The sequence below is a fragment of the Myripristis murdjan genome, chromosome 12 (assembly GCF_902150065.1).
Source record: "Myripristis murdjan chromosome 12, fMyrMur1.1, whole genome shotgun sequence".
Classification (NCBI taxonomy): domain Eukaryota; kingdom Metazoa; phylum Chordata; class Actinopteri; order Holocentriformes; family Holocentridae; genus Myripristis; species Myripristis murdjan.
In genome coordinates, this window is record NC_043991.1 from 25089422 (window position 1) to 25108713 (window position 19292).

At 41.1% G+C, this 19292-nt stretch overlaps 1 protein-coding gene across 2 annotated transcripts; it reads right to left on the minus strand.

The window, feature by feature from the left end:
• Positions 1-4042: 4042 nt before the first annotated feature.
• On the minus strand, positions 4043-17162 carry lhx3 (LIM homeobox 3). Of its 2 annotated transcripts, none has more exons than XM_030065425.1 (6): positions 16941-17162; positions 10572-10743; positions 10211-10413; positions 7358-7509; positions 5823-5994; positions 4043-5422 (listed from the first exon to the last, which is right to left on the minus strand). In XM_030065425.1, the coding sequence occupies exons 1-6, from the start codon at positions 17008-17010 to the stop codon at positions 4989-4991; spliced, it is 1203 nt and encodes a 400-aa protein (XP_029921285.1). In that variant the 5' UTR covers positions 17011-17162; the 3' UTR covers positions 4043-4988. The 2 variants fall into 2 exon arrangements, with proteins under 2 accessions (XP_029921285.1, XP_029921284.1); XM_030065424.1 differs by lacking the exon at positions 16941-17162 and adding an exon at positions 13802-13898.
• Between the last annotated feature and the right edge of the window lie 2130 nt (positions 17163-19292).

A 19292-nucleotide genomic window follows, 5' to 3' on the forward strand; every position in this document is an offset into this window, starting at 1 on the left:
ACTCGTTACTTTTTTCAAAAGTGTAATTTCTTATACATTATGCGTTACTTTAAAAACAATGTAATGCATAATCTCACTTATTAAAGCAATCCATTTTTTGCTTTTTTGCGTTATTCTGCAACATTGCCTGAGATGCATTGTCATGTAATGTCCAGTTAACAACATAACTGTTAGTGATTGTATTGCAGCAACATTTCTTCTGCTGTGTCTGATGCTGCAAGCCTGTTCAGCTCTGCTTTTGTTGCCAGTGATCTTTTGCTGCTAGCTTTGTGTTAGCATGCTGCCTTTGCAGGTGCTTCTAGAGATCTGATGTTGTGCTCACAGCAGTGACGCTCAGCAGCTCGGCCACAAACTGTAGCCAAGGTCAAGAGATGGGCGATTGTTGCGTGCGTGAGAGGCACATCTGATGATTTTTTCCTGTCCATCCATTATGCTGATAACTGAACGTTACACATTACACCTGTAACAACTTAGTTGTTTGATCAGTAACTTTAATGTGCTTACTGAGGGAACATTAACATGTTACATTACTGCGTTACAGACAAATGGCATGTAATTACAGTAACATGCTACTTTGTAACGTGAGACCCCCAACACTGGCCACGACCCCACCTGCTTCACACACCAAGACAAAAGCTTCGTCATGTGAAATAGGAAGCCAACATTTTAAATGCTGCAACTCTTTAAATGCTACAATCAGAATGACAAACTCTGAACACACAAATTCCACTTTAAGCACCACTTAAATCAAACATTTTACAAGCAGAGGTGATAGTGTTATTAGTTTTCAAGCTTGAAATTGTAAAGCTTGACATGTGAAGTTTTAAAAATCAAATGATTGAAAACTCTATCTGAACTTGGTGCTGTAAATTTCTATTTCCCATCCAACTGCAAACTTCAGTTGTAAAACGAAATTTTCAGAGAGAACTAATTGAAATCTGTCTTTCTTGTCCTGTAAGGGGCAAATTAATGTTGGCTAAAATGATATACTGATGGCAGAAGTAAAAAAAAAAAAAAAAAAAAAAAAAAAAATTGTAAAGTATAATTTCAGTGGTGGTTTAGATTTTAGGCATAATCAGAGCTAACTGCAGGTGGACCAATTAAATGTTTTTAATTTATTTATTTATTTATTTTATCATAGATTGAGATGAGCAGAAATACAAAAAAACAAAGGATTGAGAATAGCAGCTACACCAATCAGAAAAAAAACAAACCAAAGGAGAAGCAGAGAAAATGAAGGGAATGGAGGAAGAAAGACATGGGCAGGAGCTTGTTGTTGTGGTATCGTGCATAAATACAGTTTTATAGGATGATATTTTTTTCTGGCCACTTTCAAATAATATAAAAGACAAAATGAAGAAATGAAAATGCAAAATTGATTTAATTTGAAGCAGTCTAGACTGCATACATCCTTCAAACCTGCCCAGATAACTATTGTCATCATGCATCTGTCCCTGTTTTTTTTTTTTCATAATTACTGTTGCATGCATTTATCTTCTGCCCTTCACCATGACTGTCTTCAGCACCTTCACACCAGACCACCAGGAAAGTTGGTTTACAGAGCCAACGTCTGTGCAAGAATGAGTTTCAATTAAAGGTCATGTCAGTCAAATCTACTCACACATGCACAAGCTCTCAACTTGTCTTTCTTTGTCTCTCTGCCATTCTCTTACTCTCTCTCTCTCTCTCTCTCTCTCTCTCACACACACACACACACACACACACTGCATTTACCCCATATAGTGTTGACACCAGCACCGCCACGCTGAAAACTCTGTTTTTGTCCCCTTATGTTAACACCTGTCAGTCACCTCAGAGCCATCTGAGCAACTGCATACCTAGCTTAATCAAATTTCTTGCTGGATTTCCAAATCAATCTGGAAAAGTGGGCTTGGATAATCCTGCCCGAGTTCACCTGATGGTCACCAAAATCTCACCTCTCTTTCACCCAGAAGTCCTCAACACCTGCTGTGTGGCAGGACTTTTCTAAAAGCCAGGACTTAAACTTAATATAAACTTTGCATGCACTGCAGTGAAGTAATTCATTAAAGATATTTCACCCTTTTACAAGTGCATGCGTATATCCAGCATGGGTGGCCCACTGGTAATCGGGCTGCTAAACTCCATGCTCTCCTCGCTGAGCGACACAGAACCAACAGCTTAAATAGACTGTTGAGGAAATTAAGACTTCCTGTTTTCCCTGAGTCAGTGACAAATCTGCCTGCCTAACCCCAAATGGAAACAGCCTCGTAAACCGACCGAGGCGGGTATTGTAGGGAGATTAACACAGCCTTTGACACTTCACTCTCACCCCCTTACTGTCTTTGCCAAACACTCTGGGGTCAGGTTACACACCTGTTGCTTTTGCGAGGCAACGGTGATACCTCTCCCTGCCACTCAGATGGAAGGATTCGGCCAAATATCCTGTCTGGTATTCCTTTTCTTGTACTGGGAACCTGAGGAGGCAAGCCATTAATGGCTGAGGAAGCTGGAGGTTTTAGTTCAAAAAACAAGGGGTTTGAGGGCACCTATAGTTAGCACCTTCATGGACCCCACAAACCTGCAGAGCCATGCACACGCTAATTCACACACACACACACACACACATGTGCACACATTGAGCCCCATGTGCTTCTGTGCAAATAATAACAATAAAATCCCCTCAGCACCCACATAAGGAATATTTATTTGCAATTCCTTCCTTCCATTGTTTTGTTCGAAATGCTTTGCTTTGTAAAAATGACGTGAGGTGTGGGTTTGTTCGTTGTCATTCCTAAAGTAATACCTGATACCTGCAAATGAGATCTAATAATTCAGGCTGATTCATGTCACCACTCTGTACCACGAGAGGCTGAATCACCCCAAAATGTCTTTTTTTTAGTCGCACGGTTGTTTAGTGGCTTTTGAAACACTCTGCAAATTGCACGGAGATGGTGAGCGAGCACATCTATAAAAGGAAATAGATTGATGATGGGTGTTAGAGAGCGCGTGGGTTTTAAATGTGACAAATGTGACGCAGGGAGCAAATGAACCGGCGAGTCTCTCCGTCAGCTCAGAAAAAACTAAAGACATCGCACAAACACAAACACACATGTGGACCCACGCACTCACACACACGCTGTATCAGGAGTGATCACACAAGCAAACACGTAAACACACACAACTGCACCTACACAACTATACACCAACACACTCACACTTACCCCCGCCCACACACACACACACACACATACAGACACACACACACACACACACACACACACACACACACACACTGTTTAATCTATTTAATTGAACCTGACTTTGAATAACTAAACAAATGAGGAAATTCACAAGGGGCACTTGATCCCTTCTCAGCTAATGGATTGAAGATTCCTTTCCCATAGGGGCATTTGGGCAAACAAGACCCAGTAATCTCTGAATTGATGAGTTGCCTCTCTGTCTGCATCAAATTTCAGTACTAAAGAGCCGCTGAACGCGTGATACACTGTTGGTAGTTAGCCAGATGCTCAATTTGCAGACACAGCCAGAACTTCAACTCGCTCTGGTTTCACTATCTGCACCATGGTGGAAGATCCACAGGACAGATACGGCATGTAAGATGAAAGATAAATGTGAAGGATGAGCCGGAGGTGAGATAAACACGAGACATAAAAGATCAAAGCCCGACAAAACTCAACCATTTGCCTCCAGAATTTTCAGCGCCGGTGAATGAGATGGAAATATCGATTCTCACTAACTTAGCTTCATTTGTTTGTTATGACTTCACGTCTGTCTCTATGACTGACAAAAATAATATAACCTCTGAAAAAGAGCACAAAATAGCTCTATAATTGGAGATCTATTTTTTTTTTTAAGTGAGCCTGTTGTTTCAGCCAAGTACTTGTGAAACCCATCCAAAAAAAAAAAACCCTATGCTTTCTTTTAACTCTGTATTATTTGGTCATTTGAACCAGAGGCATTTCTTCTATCAGATGGTGAGGATCTCATTTTGGGAAGACAACTGTCACAGTCCAACCAGAGAGAACTCAAGAGGCAGTGCTCCATTTAGATTTAGGTGACAAATTTATTAAAGTCCTGTATCGGTTCATCAGGAATCATCGTCATTATCAGAGGGAATAAATAAGAGATAAAACATTTTCCACATAAACAAACACATACATCAGACTCCAGGCTCTAAAGCGATGCTCCCCTGGAGTTGTTTTCAGTAGAACAAAACGAACAAGGTACATCTGAGAACACACAAATGCATAGAAGTAATTGGACCCCTAGGTACCAGTCAAGAGACAACATCTACATTTTTGCCTATGTCCCTGTTTATGAATGTACAAAGTCCTCACATGTGGATTCTTATTCATGTCCAAGAGGGAGGGGGGGTTGTATAAAAATAAAGTCTCCACAATGACAAACCGTTATATATATATATATATATAGACATTTGGCAACAACCAGACATTTAAAGACTCTGAATTTTTAACCAATTTCTGCATCTGAAGACATTTTTAGAAAACAAAGAGCAGTAGCAGGAGATGGAAATGAAGATGAGGAGGGGTCGTCCATGACAGTCCAAATGGTTGACATTTGAATTTTCTGAGTCTTTATCTGTGGTCTGTTTTGCTCTGAAAAAAAAAAAAAAGTGTACAGCTATATCTGAAAACTGAACATCTTCAACAGGACTCCTTGCTTTACGTACAGCTCTCTCTGGGGAAGGACTATCGCTCAGTCAAGTGCTTTGAAAAGAAGGACATTTCTCACTGTTCAGTGCTTCAATCCAGACCACAGATACAAAACGGACCTGATAATCAGATAATAATAATAATAATAATAGCAATATTGAGATCCAAGGAGAGCAAAACAGTACCTGTTCAGTCTAGTCTTTTACACAATCACTGTCCTTGGTGACTATTCTTTTTCTCAATTGTTAAAATCCAGTAGAAGACAGAAAAAAAAAGAAAAAGAAACACCTCCAATTTCTTGTAGGTGACCAATCAAAACTGCCCGTGGTCCACCTCGTCCAACCAGGAGGCGGGGCTGGCAGGGAAGTCTGGGTAGCCTCCACTGCTGCCAGTGGAGAGGTCCGAGCTGGGGCCATTGGCTCCCCCCATGGAAACCCTCATGTTCGGGTTAATCCCGGGGCCGCTGCCCTGGGTCATGATAGAAAGACCGGAGTCGGGGTAGACCAGGCTGGAGATGAGCGGCTGGTGTCTGGGTAGCGCCTGCAGCGAGCCCGGGGACTGAGGAAGGCCGTAGGGGCTGTTGGAGCGGATGTCATGGAACTGGTCCTGAGAGGGGAGGACGCCATGCTCCAGAGGGAAGGAGCCGTGGCTGTTACCCCCCTGGCGGCCCCCCATGGCTGGAGAGGACTCGCTCAGGCTGCTGAAGATGCCGTTGGTGTGGCCGAGCTCCGACATGGGGGGTTCATCTGCGCAACGAGGACAAGAAGAATAAAAAATATTGGTCACTGCAGTTGCATTTTATCTGCTGATAATCTACTATTCCAATATCAACAACAGCAGTTCCTTCATTCTACATTCATCTGAGCAGCCTTTTATTTCTTATGTGACTAGCAAGGATATATTTTAAAGTCTGACAAATGCCAGAATGGGTGTACATGTACAGAAAAAAATTCAGCTGCGCAGAAATGTATTCATGTGTGAGGCATTTTGCAAATGTCTAAGCATTATAGGAGATAAAAACTACTTGTGTCTAATTCAGCATGCTTTGGCAGGTTGTTTATTTTCTATTGAGAGAATTAGTGTTAATGTGTGTGTGTGTGTGTGTGTGTGTGTGTGTGTGTGTGGGTATACACACTCCCAGTCTACCTGTAAAGGAGACTTCGGCGTCACTGTCCATGCCCTCCTCCTGGATGCTGTCCTTGTCTGATTTGGAGCTTCCCCGTGACCTCTTCATGTTGCGGAAGTACTGCCCCCACCTCTGCCTCCCAGCGTCTTTCTTCAGCCTCTTCTCTTTAGCTCGCCTGTTCTGAAACCACACCTAGAGGAAAAAAAAAACAAGGATGTGTCTTATCAGCTTGAGGTTTTGATGTGTGGATGCAAAATGCTTTTCGTGCTTTTAAGGTTTAGTGCAGTGCCAGAAATTTGCTGCTGTGCTTTTGGAACTGTAATTTTTTTCTTGCCAAGCCAAGCTGCTGATCAGTGATCTAAGCTGCTAGAGAAAATTTGAGTAAAAAAAAAAAAAAAAAAAAAGTAAAACAGTATGAAAAATAATTATATTTCCTTATTATTTTTGTAAATTAGAATAGCGCTACAACAAAATTAAACCGCACACTTCCTATCATACATGAAGCTATAATCAAACATTTGTCTAATTAATTTGGATTTTTAGTCTCTCAGTCTTCAGGAGTAAAAAACCCTTCTTGTGTCATCATGTCTCTCTTAAGGACACTGAGGCTACACAAGCCATGCAGGACAAAGTCCTACGCTCTTTCCTTGATGCAGATACTTTGCTTTCCAACATTAAAACAAAATTAATTTTCAAGGACTGTCTGAAGACCGGCTCACTTAAATCCAAATGGGCGACTCAAACGGTGACACTTAACACTAATGCTGGGACCAGAGTCTCCTGTACCAGATTTATCATGCACGTAATTAACTTCGGGACAGCTACAAGTTGTCCTTAACCTGGGGAGCAGACAGGTTAGCTTTCCTGTTACCCACTGTGTAACCACTGACTTTAATTATTCAAATTTCTCTAAAGCTGCTCTCGCTCTGATCTATAAATTAAGCTTACACTTTAGAGAACAAACACATATAAACCCATGGTCTAAATGTAAACTGCCTATACCCAAACTGTTTGCAAATTCCTATGAAATGGTGTACAAATGAATGCCTATATTGAATAGCCTGCACACAAACTTAAATCCGGTTCAATCGCCGGCAAAAAAACAGTTTTACATGTTCCTTAATGATATGCCGCCCTAAGTGAACCCTCTTCACCCCTCTCCTTTGGCTGAATAATGAAAAGCATTTTAGTGGCTTCTGTCTCTACTTTTGTCCTTGCAAATAAAACAATATATATGACCACCGCCTAGTCAACCACACTGTGAAGCTCTTTCACAGACAATATGCGAGGGGCCCTCTTAGCATTGTTAATGAGCTTGCACTTAAACCATTCTGACTTTCATGTGGACTTCATTTTACTCCATCTAGCCGTAAATCCCCCCCTGCTCCAAACACACACACACACACACACACACACACACACACACACACATACACACACGCACACATTTATCCGTACAGTACCTAGGCCAGTGTCATTTCAGCCACAATTGTCTCGTGATAATGAAGTCAGGACACTAATGGAATAGCCTTTAATGGATAATAATCTACTCTACCTGCACAACCCGCATATCCAGGCCTGTCTCTGATGATAGCTGTTCCCGGACGTGGCGGGCAGGTTTCGGAGAGTTGTTGTAAGCGTTCTTCAGGGTCTCCAGTTGTTTGGCCGTGATGGTCGTCCGTGGCCTTTTCGCAGTCGAGTCTGCCTCTGAAAGGTAAATGGACAAGATGCAACATAAGGCGCTGCTCGGAGAAAAAGCATCCTATTGATCAGTGGTTCTCAAAGTGGACCATGGGGTTCTCGACCAGGGGTTCTTTGCAAAATGAGCGAAAATAGTTTAATTTCTATGCAATTTAACTCACTAGAAATAACCTACTTTCAGTGAGAACCTTATGGCATAGGTGATTCTAATAATAGGCACCAGATAGGAATAAAATTCATTACTATATAAACAACAACAGAAATTTAGCCATATGAGGATATTTGGGACAGATTCTTAAGGGTTTGGAGCAAACTGTGCTTTTTTTAGAGGGGGAAAAAATCTGAATTTAAATTGAAGTAACCCTATCTTATAAATATGAGCATCATAGTAAAAACTGTAACTGATGCTATAAAGCAACTCGTGCAACCCATTGTGAACTTGAAAATGGAAATGCTCAGGTTGGTATTGGTGTTGTTATTGGTCTATCAGCATTAACAGCAGTCACAGATGCAGTTCAGGCAGACCTGATTTTAAAAATGTTCAATAAAACACTCTTTTGCTCACAAACCAAAATTGTATTTCCCCATGTTGGGCATACTTGCGTGCTGTCTGTGTGCCAGCGCTGCAACTACACACCCTAAGAAAAAACAAGACCATCATCCAAATGGATGCTGCCCAAGTAATTGTGCCCTCTCATTAGTAAAATAAACGTGTGTGTTTTTCTTGAAAACTCACGTTAACTCGCTGCGTAAATCAGCACTTGGTGTAGGGCAGTAAATTCAAACAAACAGATGGGGCAGATAAAACTTGACCAACGCCCAGTCTGTCCTATCACCATCAGAGTCTACAGGGATTTCAATGAAATTAATAAGGCATTAGTAGGCTTTTTATTGACATAAACAGTTTATTTAATGAGATGTTTTAGATCTTTTGGGTAAATGGCATTTAAACTGCACTGGGGAACCTCTGAAACTGTAGCTTATCTAGCCAGGCTACTAAATTTTTTACAAAGAAAGAAGTAAATTTACATTTAAACAGCAAGTGAAATGTAATTCGCTGAACGGGCTATACATTTCATTACACTTTGTTGGCTCTAAATATAAATAGTGTAACCAGAACTCTGGGTCCATTTGGAAAGGTCTGTGTGGATGCTGGAGCCTTTTCTGCCTGAGAACAGACAGTCCTGGTCAAAAGTATCAATGCTCAGATAAAAAATAAATAAATAAACAAAACTAAAATTAAAAATAAAAACTCTAAAATAACTTGCAACAATGAAAGAAATCACAAAGTATTCATATATCTCTATGTATAGGCTACTGTTTCTGTGGTATCCACTGAGTTTAACAGTATTGCACTTAATTGTATTTTTATTACTATACTATTTCTGTAATCCTTCTATAGGATACTATAGTTATTAGTTTTAATGTATTATGTGTATAGTACCTTATTAAAAACATGTATGACTTTTTTTTTTTTTTGGAATGAAAGACATAACAGCATGTCTTGTCAGGGCCTGTTACATGGTACATGGCCTTATTTTGTGTTTCTGACTGAAGGGTAATCTCTGTTTTTAAGCTTCCTGTTGTCCATGGTGTATTAATTATGATCATTCAGATTTACCTAGAACAAAACTATTCAGAAACCCGTTGTCTTTTTGGGCATGGAAATTTTCTGTCCATGTTATGAACCATTGTGTTCAGGGCGCACATCTTAATCGAATGTGACACCGACTGGACAGAAAACAGCACACAGTGAACGACTAAAAGAAACGAATGAAAGAAAATGAAATGCAGACAAGGCATTATTAATGACTAAATGTTTTTGATTTAACCCCGTGGTTGTAAACAATGCATCAAATGGTATTTATTATTCATTCTCGCAGCCCTTTAAATAAAGTTTCATATTTTTAAAACTACTTTATCCACATGAATGAAAAAAAAATAATTAATTAAACTTGTGATAAAGGCTATGAAATGTAGTTTACACAATAGTTCCACTACATGCTGTCCAATGGCTGCAAACAGTACCCGACGTGTTTTTTATTCAACCACTGAACAATAAAAAGCATGCACATTAGCATGGTGAAATTAACATAGTTCTTAGTGCATTAATCTGAGCCATAATTCAATGTTGACATCAAATTTAATAGGCTACCTCCCCAAACGTGCGCGCACACAGCTACGATCACGCCTAAAGAGCGGGAACATAAGCAGGTCTCCACTGTCTTCAATCTATGCGCGCGTGCACGCACACGCACACACGCACACACACACACACACACACACACACACACACACACACACAATCACACAAACACAATAAGAGTTATTGAAAGCGTCTTCCTTTAAGTGCAAAGTGCAAGTGTAAACCTCCGCAGGCCTCCATTTTACGCAGTTCGCTATCGATTGGATTGCGGGCAACGATGCAATTAGCACAGTTGGGTCAGAGTTTATGGGTGACCTAATTGTCACATCAAACTCACAATTTAAGGGATTGCTTGATGACAATTTCACACATAAAGCCTCACACAACTCGGCAAGCGAATTCATTTGCAGACCTCTTTGCGTAAATACTATTTCAAACTAAAGTGCGCGTAATCTATTATTATTTTAAAATCCAGGGCCACAATGAAAATGTTTGCTCTGGGAAGCCCAGGTAGCCTCTGGGTAAAGAACAGCTGGATTGATCTGCATGTGCTTGGCTCACCTCTCTGCTTGGCGGTCTCGTAGTCGGCCTTGCAGACGAGCCTGCTGTCCTCCATCAGGTAGTACTCGTCCCCCGTCGCCAGCTGCCTCTTGCACACAATGCAGGCAAAACAGTGCAGGTGGTAGACAAAGTCCTGCGCTCTCCTCACCACCTGTGTGGGGGGGATCCCCTGCTGACACGCCGCGCATTTGGTCCCGAATCTCCTTTTGAAAAATTAAGTTAGAGTCAGTATAGCCAGTTTACCTCCACCAACATTTTTTAGGCAGTGACACAGACTTTCCACCAAAAAGAGGGAAATATAGGGCAACGAAAAACGGTGAGGAAAAAAGGCAACCGTGGGGTTTTATTGAGGTCTACTCACTTGAAGAAATCCTCTTTGCAGTAGACGCTGTCGCCCCGGCTGAAGCACTTATCCGCCAGTTGTGCCTGGCAGTCGCTGCATTTCAGGCACTTGCTGTGCCAGTGGCGATCCAGCACCTTGAGGATGAAGCGGTCCACGATGTGCTGACTGCAGCCTGCACAGACTGGGATCTCTGCAGGGAAAACGAGGAAATAACTCCATTACCATCTCAGTCAACAATGGAGAAAACAAACAAACAAACAAACAAATAAAAAAACCTGTGTCCAAGTGAATAGGAATAATAGTCTACAGAATTATCACTTTTTTTGTATCTATCGACGGTGTAATAATGTAATAATAGCAATGATGCGGTCTTATAAAAAAAGACAATAATAAGACAACACAATGCTTGAAATAGAAATCAACATATTAGTAACTGGTTACAGCTGCTTTTAGCCGTTTCGAATCAGTTAAAATAGTCTACTATATTCTTGTTATTTCAGGGAGCCACGTGTTTTTGTTTATTTATTTATGTATGTATTTATTATTTTGTTTTAAAGAGCGTTATGTTTGTTATACCCAATTATATTGTATGAAACTGTGCTAAAAAAAAAAAAAAAAAAAAAAAAAAGCTGTAAAATCGATTTTCATTTCAGTAGGTGAATTCTATTAATTTTAACATATTTTCAGAAGAATTAAAAATAGTAGAACAATACTGTTCGATAGTTCACCCTTTCATCAGCAGCACTACCATCATCATCATCATCATCATCAACAACAACAACAACAAACGTCGTCGATTTCAAACATTCATGAGAACAGGCTGTGGGAACCTTATTAGACATTTCAATCAAATCGTAACATATGGATATCATCTTAACATGTGACCATCATTTATATGCCTATTAACATAAACCATATTAACATAATCCAGACCGTAAAACTCCACAGGCTACCTGATCTCTGTAGCAGCCCTACGAGCATCTTGTTGATGGGTTGACAAAGTAAACTAAGGACACAGAGCATGCCATCACTGGGCTACAGGCTGCAGCGAATAATAACGAAGGTAAATTTGCCTTGCACACTCTAATGTCCTTTTTTCACAATAACAAATGTCAAGGTAATAGTGAAAAGGCTGAAAAACAAACAAACAAACAAACAGAGCTTATTCCAGCACTCTCCCTTACATCTTTCTGCAGGTTGTCAACCCCGTTTCTCTCTACAGCCATAATAACATGGGTAGGTGACCACCGTGTGGAGAGGCCTATATGGGCCCTCGTTTCAATACACTCATTTCAATATAATTCGATTTTTTTTTTTTTTTTTTTTTTTTACCGTACTGGAAAGGAATGATCACACGAATACTGTCAGATATGTTGGCTATTTGGAAGCCAGGTTTTTACGAATGCGAGCATCAGTTTTACCTCAAAGCTTGTGTCCAGCTGTGGAGAACAGTTTCTTGATCCATGTCTAACAATTAATGCTGCGAACACCCGCATATGTCTTGTCAGTTCTGTCATCATCCAAATAAATAAATAAATAAATAAATGTGGTGTAACCGGGTTTTCCATTTTGGTCAGGTCTTTGCCATGCCTTCAGGCTCCAGGCTTCTTGTCTCACAATAAAAGCTCTATTTCTTATAACAGCAACTTATAAAAGCATCGAGCCCCAGAGCCGCACAAGTCCAAGCTCAGTCACCTCATTTACACAGGCCCCAAAGCTCTTATTTATTTTACACCTGTTCCTGAAACCACTTCGAGTGTAGCCCATATTTTTGGAGTGGGACTGAGAGTTTAATTTTCGCCAGACAACGCAGAAACCACACGCTGCATAGTTAAGGACTTTCTTTAGTATACAATCAAATAATGCAATCTGAAACCAGGGATGGGCCATATATTTGCAGAGGCGTGTAAAGAAAAATAGATTCTGGTATATGAGGTAGGTCACCGTGTCGTTAGGTCCCCTGCTTTCTGATTAAAATTGTTAAATAATTATCATAATTAAAATATGACTAGCCCCAAGCCTTCTGTACGTATGTGTACGTGCATCTTACGCCACCATCATAATAAGTAAGGGTATATTTACATGATAAAATAAACGTATAATATTCCCAAATACTAATAAAATAATGAAGAGTTTAGGAAATACATAGGAAATAATGAAGGCCCACTGGGGAGGAGAGCCTCCCCAACAGCTGCTCAGACGCACATATATGATATTTTGTTTCATCCAGTCAAATTGTGAATGGTATTTCGTTACATCGCTTAAAGACACGCACATCATCAAACTCACAGTGAGCAGGAGCTCATCCTAATCGGAAATTGGTATTTAGCCCGTTGTTTGGTTTATATTAGTAAGCTCAATCTAAATTTCATCTCGGGTGCTTAAAAAGTGCTTTCTCACAACCCACAAAGAAGAACGGACAAAGTGACTTTTTAGGACATTTTGCACAATGAGAAATGAATCACCAAGTAAGATTTTATCCCCTGACGTTATTATTAATTGAAAAAGTCCAGCCACTTCATATTCCACCCCGTTCTAGGAATCGCGTTCCTATTGTTCGTTTTGTGGACAATTTATGAAACATTAATGAGCCATTTCTTCTGGCATCACCAGCAAGCCATGCACAAGTGCGGTGGGAGCCACGTTAAGAACAGGTGTATCCAAGTCATCATTAATTCAAGGGGCTCTGTAAAACTAGAAACCATGCAGGCCAGTCTCACGGCACTATCCAAGGTGTCCAAGCAATTTGCTCACCTTGTACTTAGAATATTAAAATTATCCATGCTTGCTAAGAGCCCTCATTTGAAATCTCTTGCATAAATTCACAGAGATGTGGAGCAACCGGGTTGGAGACGCATTTTCACAGATTCACATCATTAGACACATCCGTCCACCTCAGGAGGAGCTGTAGTGTACGGCAGCTGTAATAACGCATCAAGAGACGAGACTGTTGTGCATAGCCTATAGACTACCAAATAAACTAATAAAGGCGTCAAATATTACATATCAACACTGTTCCCAAATAATGGAAACCTTGATGGAAGGAAGTTTTATCATTAAGTAGCCCATTGTCAGTCATAAGTCACTTAAGGCCTACCTCGCACCTAGAATTTAGTTTAATAAGAGGCTCCTGTCAACGAGTCAAATCGTACCTTATGCAGGAATATACTAAAGGTCTTCTGAAGTGTCAAATGTACACGTCAGGTAACAGTGAAACGAATCATCATGGGAAATTGCTTGGAAATTACCTTTCCGTAGCTCCTCGCTGTGCGCCAGCAACGCAAGGAGCATCTCCGTGTTATTTGGTGTCCCTTTGGAAGAGTTGCGCTCACTATGTCCATCCATTGCTCATGATTTACGCCTAATGCAAACAAACGTTGATCTATATGTAATCTATATGCGCTCATTTACCGGGCGAGCAGGCAAACGTGAGGGCAGCTCGAGCCCCAATGCGAGCACAAACGCGCCGTGGTGAGCGGCGGAGTTTGCTTTTATCCTTCAGTGTGTTGCGGGCTGTGCAGGATTACGCTGTGTCGTTACCTTGGCGACAGGGAGATAGATTAACATCACCTACCGAGTATCTTACCCGGAAGAAGAAGAAAAAAAGAGAAAAACAGGTGAGAGGAAAACCCCAGAGTGGTTCTGGTGTCACCACCAGTGTTGGGTGGGTAGGTACAGTAGCGACTCCTTACAGTAATTTTAATGCTTTTCCCACTTAGGAGTATAGGCCTAAAGTATTGGAAGAGCCTTAGGAGGAGCTGTTCTCGGCACTCATTCAGGCTCAGAAAACACTGGCAAGATAGCCTCCATATGAATTTATTTTAAACTGAATGAATTTTATTTCCATATATACATTTTATATGGACCCTGCTGTAGCCTAAGTCTCATTTTACTACTTTTCATAAGCTAGTACAGAAATGAGTAACTCACAGAGAAGGGCTACCCTAATATATGCCAATTTTTGAGTGATACGTCTGCCACTGTTTATGAGTCTGTAACGTTTTGAGGGGTAAACCTTCAAAGCTAACTGATGATAAGATGAAACCAAGTCGTTATAATGCAACAAGCAGGCGCAGAACACAATATAGCCTCAGTAAATTCACTGGACGTCCTAGGATTTGTACATCTCTTCATAAAGCTTCACGAGGTTAAAGTCTTGGAAAATTCATGTTAATTTCATTTCTGTAGGCCTATTCTCTAGGGTAAAGGGCAGTAACAGGCCTATCGGTAGCACAGTATAGTATAGTATAGTATAGTAGGCTATAGTATAAAATAGCCTAGTATTTTTCAGTTGAAAGAGGTACATTGTGTTTGATAATGTAAGAAAATGTAGGCTGCACTCACACACTGATTCCTTTTACTTTAAGGATAGGCTCCTTTCCTCTCTGGAGCGTAACATGCATGTATAACATATAGATTTTATACATTAGTTTGATCCATTTGTTTTATGTGTACAATAACGTGAATATGCATGGCATATTTTTTATCTTTAAGAAAAGTGTTTAGAAAAATGTTTCACATTTAAAGCGCCCAATGATGGAAAAAAGGCCTTTTGTTTGTTTGTTTGTTTGTTTGCAGCAATGCATTTTTAATGGCAGTGGTAGTCTCTCATTTGTAATCTCAACGGAACAGTGATGTATCTCTCACATTTTCTTCAATACAAGATGTAACCAGGATTTGACAGATTAACACATGCGCGTGCACACGCCTCACATAAAGTGTGTTGACTGCTCAAAGACAAGTGTTTATTTAGGGGAAAGATTGGCTGTTCAATAACATGTTGATCGGGCCAACACCCCGATGAATTTTATTGACACTGATCTTTGGCACAAAAGAGCGCCTAGGGAAATCAAGGGTAGTGCCACAGCCGCCTGGACCACTGATGAATCTAAAATCAATGACCTATTTGCCTGTATTTCAAAAGTGGGCCTATGTGAAAGACATTTTGGAGAAAGGTATGGGGTTCACGGGTGCCCCTTTTACTTTTCAAGCTTTGTAATAATTTTTATGTCTTATTGATCGCTCTCTTTTTAAGGGTGGGCTCGACAGTAATGTGACAACACCGCGATAAAATGGCCGTCAACGTAATGGTCAGTCAGAAAAAAAAGCCGCAGTGATGATGAAGTAAATTACTGTCATCTTTTTGAGATTGAGTTTGGAGATGAATTGTATATAACGGAGTTGGTTAGGAAATCATTTGAGGAACACGGGAACTCTAAAAGCCTGAAATTCTGCATCGATTTGCGATGCGCATGGTTCAATCAGACCTAAATATAATCAGACAAGTAACATTTTGCTTCGTGTTTAGGCTCTCTGGTGACCTTAAGGAATGTCCCAAAGCGACACAATGCGGTCTTAGAAAATATTAATAAAAAGGTTTACAACATCACGCGCGATTGAGCCATTTTTGGCGGGAGAGCAATCAAAGATGCATTGCCAACTGTGGAGGCCAATGAATATTTTTAAAAGCCACTGATTACTTTGGCTAATATTGAAAAGCTTGAATGCGTCCACTAATAATCTAGGCTATAGGCTCCATGATCTCGCTGAGCAGCCCACCTTGACAGGTTGGACACCTGTCAAGGTGTAGGCAACGTGACACCTGTTGAGCAGTTTGTGTCGGCAGACTGGGGGTGGCAACAGCTCGCTGCGTGCTGCCAGTCTGTCGTGTCCGCACAGGCTGTTGTTGCCACAGCGCAGTCCGCCGCTCTCTGCATACACTCTCTGTACTCCGGGCTCCCGTGACAACTGCGAGCGGGTGGTGTGAAATGACAGCACGCGCATAACATCTGTTCATAGGATTCTCCAACAATGAGGGCTCATTACGGATTCATAACGTCTCACGCACACAGAGGGAGAGAAATAAACGGCAAAGGAGGAAAAAAAGTTTTCACAACCATCAATTTTTAGGGTTGTATATGCATCGAAAAAAAAAACACATTAAAAGCTTAACTTCTGCTGCTGTTTAGGACGCTTTTGTGCAAATTTGTCATCTTTATTGTGATATGCGGCCCATCATATTTGCACAAATCCAAACCCAGATGGTTAATTCTCAAAGCATCTTGTAAATCAGAATTTGAGTTGATTATGCCAGCTTTTGTCAGCATGCTGTGCAAACAAGGACCATTTCATGCTTGTTTAAGTCCACTCAAGTAAAACTGAGAGCCGCCTTTCCTCCCCGCTGTGCTAATTTGCTGTATCCCCGATTTCACGCCTAATTGTGACTCATTAACGCATCTCAGGGGACTAAAGTGCGTAAAGTGAATATGCTACCTGTAGCCCATTCAGACTGCTTTCAAAGAGCTCTGCTTCCCCAAACTAAAAGTCATTGTAGCCTAAAAAATATTCATGCACACTGCCAGCTGGATAGTTAATCTGAGCTCTTACCTTGGCCTGAACCGTATCGGGAGAAATTTCCGGGGTTTTGACAGCTTGACCCCGGGTGTTCCAGCAGCATTGCGAGGATGCTCCGATTCTGTTGAAATCAGCGAGGAAAGGAAAGGATGCAGAAAGCCGCGCGCCTGTGACTTAGCCTATGTGTGAGAAAATAAAATCAAAACCGCATCGTCCAAGTGATGTATCCTGTGAAGACACGGAAGGTGAGCTTGAGGTCTTGTTATAGCAGCTTGAGCTCTGCAGAATGGAGAAATGGGCGCCTGCTGTCCCGTGTTCCTGCGTCGGACCCCCAGCACTGCAACTTTGGAATTGCAAGTTGCTGTTTGATTCCGTGTTGTTCGGCTAGAGATGAGGTGGAGACAAGGGGCGGGTGGCAGTGGAATAATGTCTGACCATTAGCGGCGTCAGCTGACCCCACAATGAGAGCGGTATTTGGTTTTAGCATAACAAAAGTACCAGCTCGAGTCGAGATGCTTGGCGGTGCGCGCTGCCTCTGTCCAGGGTGCTGAAAGGGGAGCTTCTCCATACAGGCTGGAGGCGTGCGTGTTGCGTCTATATCCCCCTACCTATCTTTAACACACACACACACACACACACTCCCCCTCCCTCCCCCTCCTCCTTATCTACGCCGAGGTGCAAATGTCTGTTTTTCAAGACGCACAATGAGACAGTTGGTCGGGACGTCGCTGTTATGAGTTTCCATCGCCGTGTCGCTCTTTTGTCTGGCTTGAAATAATATCAACGGATTCATGCGGACTGAGCGTCAGCATTACAGTTTCCCCTTACACTGACGGGGACGTGGTGACCACGCAACTGCATCTGAACTGAAGGACATATTTTCTGCTACTTCAGTTATTCTAAGAAAAATTTTGATGTAAACAGATTGTGGTAGCCTGTGCTTTATTGAGCTGTCGTAGGCTCTGTAGCCTGTAAATACAAACTTAATTATACACCGAAAAAAAGAGGGAAGAGAAGAAAAAAAATCAGAAGAAAATACATCTATTAAATATAAAGACCCAAGAGACGCTTTACGTTCAAAATTGATCGACAAAACTGACAGCAAAACATGAGTTTACTTATTTAGTTATTTATTCATTGATTTATTCATTTTTAACATGTATGATTCGTTTGCAACTGTTGCCTTTTGTATTAGGCAAGGGAAAAAAAACTGAGATGGACATTTTGAGAAAATGTCCAGAATTTTTTTTTTTTCCAGGTGGGCTACTGGCATGGGGTTTATGTTGATGAGATATAACGAACGATAATTATAAAAATTGCAATTAAAATTAAAATGCAATAAAGCCTTCTGAAGTAGCCTCTTTCTTTCTTTCTTTCTTTCTTTCTTTCTTTCTTTCTTTCTTTCTTTCTTCCAAACATATTTTAGCTTAAATCAATTTAGGATTCAACTTCCAAGTTGGAAACCCGCTAGTTTACTGTTAGGTTCTCACTTGGCTGAGTGCCATGCCTTTGACCTCGTGTCAATTATCACCATAACTCACACTACTAGTGTGACGTGGTCCTACAGCTTTGATTTAATTTTACCCGCCCAGCACGCCAGCCCACAAGTGGTCTAAGCCAATTAGACCTACGCTGTTCATTAGTCCACTCGGGGCAATTATGGCTCTTCTGAAACTTGGGAGGAAATCAGCGAGCTTTTCCACGTGGCATTATAGGCTACCTCACCTATCGCACCCCCACACCCCTACCCCACCTTCACTCCACCCATCCATTCATCCTGCCTCCATCCACATGAATATGTCATGGCTCTGTTTGGACAGCATCCAGTGGACGTTTGTTTTCATCGAAGAGAAGCGAGTTTTATTGTGTGTTGGGCAGTAATCTCCGGCCAACAAGTCAGTCTGATCTCTTTATGAAGATTAAGGGAGAAACATTTGTGAATCTGGAAGGACCCGTGCGCAGTAACTATAGTATCGTAAAGCCTACAGATCCTCAGAGGAGCTTATAGGCTCCAAGCACAACAACAGACTGTGTGGACTGTTTTCATTCTCCTTTCATGGGAGATGAGATCATCAAGGAAGCATGCTATGAATGAATCAATAAATGAAATTATTATTATTATTATTATTATTATTATTATTATTATTATTATTAGTGTTGTTGTTGTTGTTATACCAGTACTTGGTGCTTTGGCTCCCAGGTATGGTTTCTTAAGGACCAAGCCACTAAAATATTCTGAGGCTCTTTTCCTGTTTGGTCTGTTCTCTGTGCCCCGTAAAGTATCATCATGGGAGATTGGTAAAGTGTTAATACACCTGCGTCCTACTTGAGAGAGCAGCCGCAATCAGCCCTTTAAAGGCCCTCCATTAAGAGCCAGGCCTGATG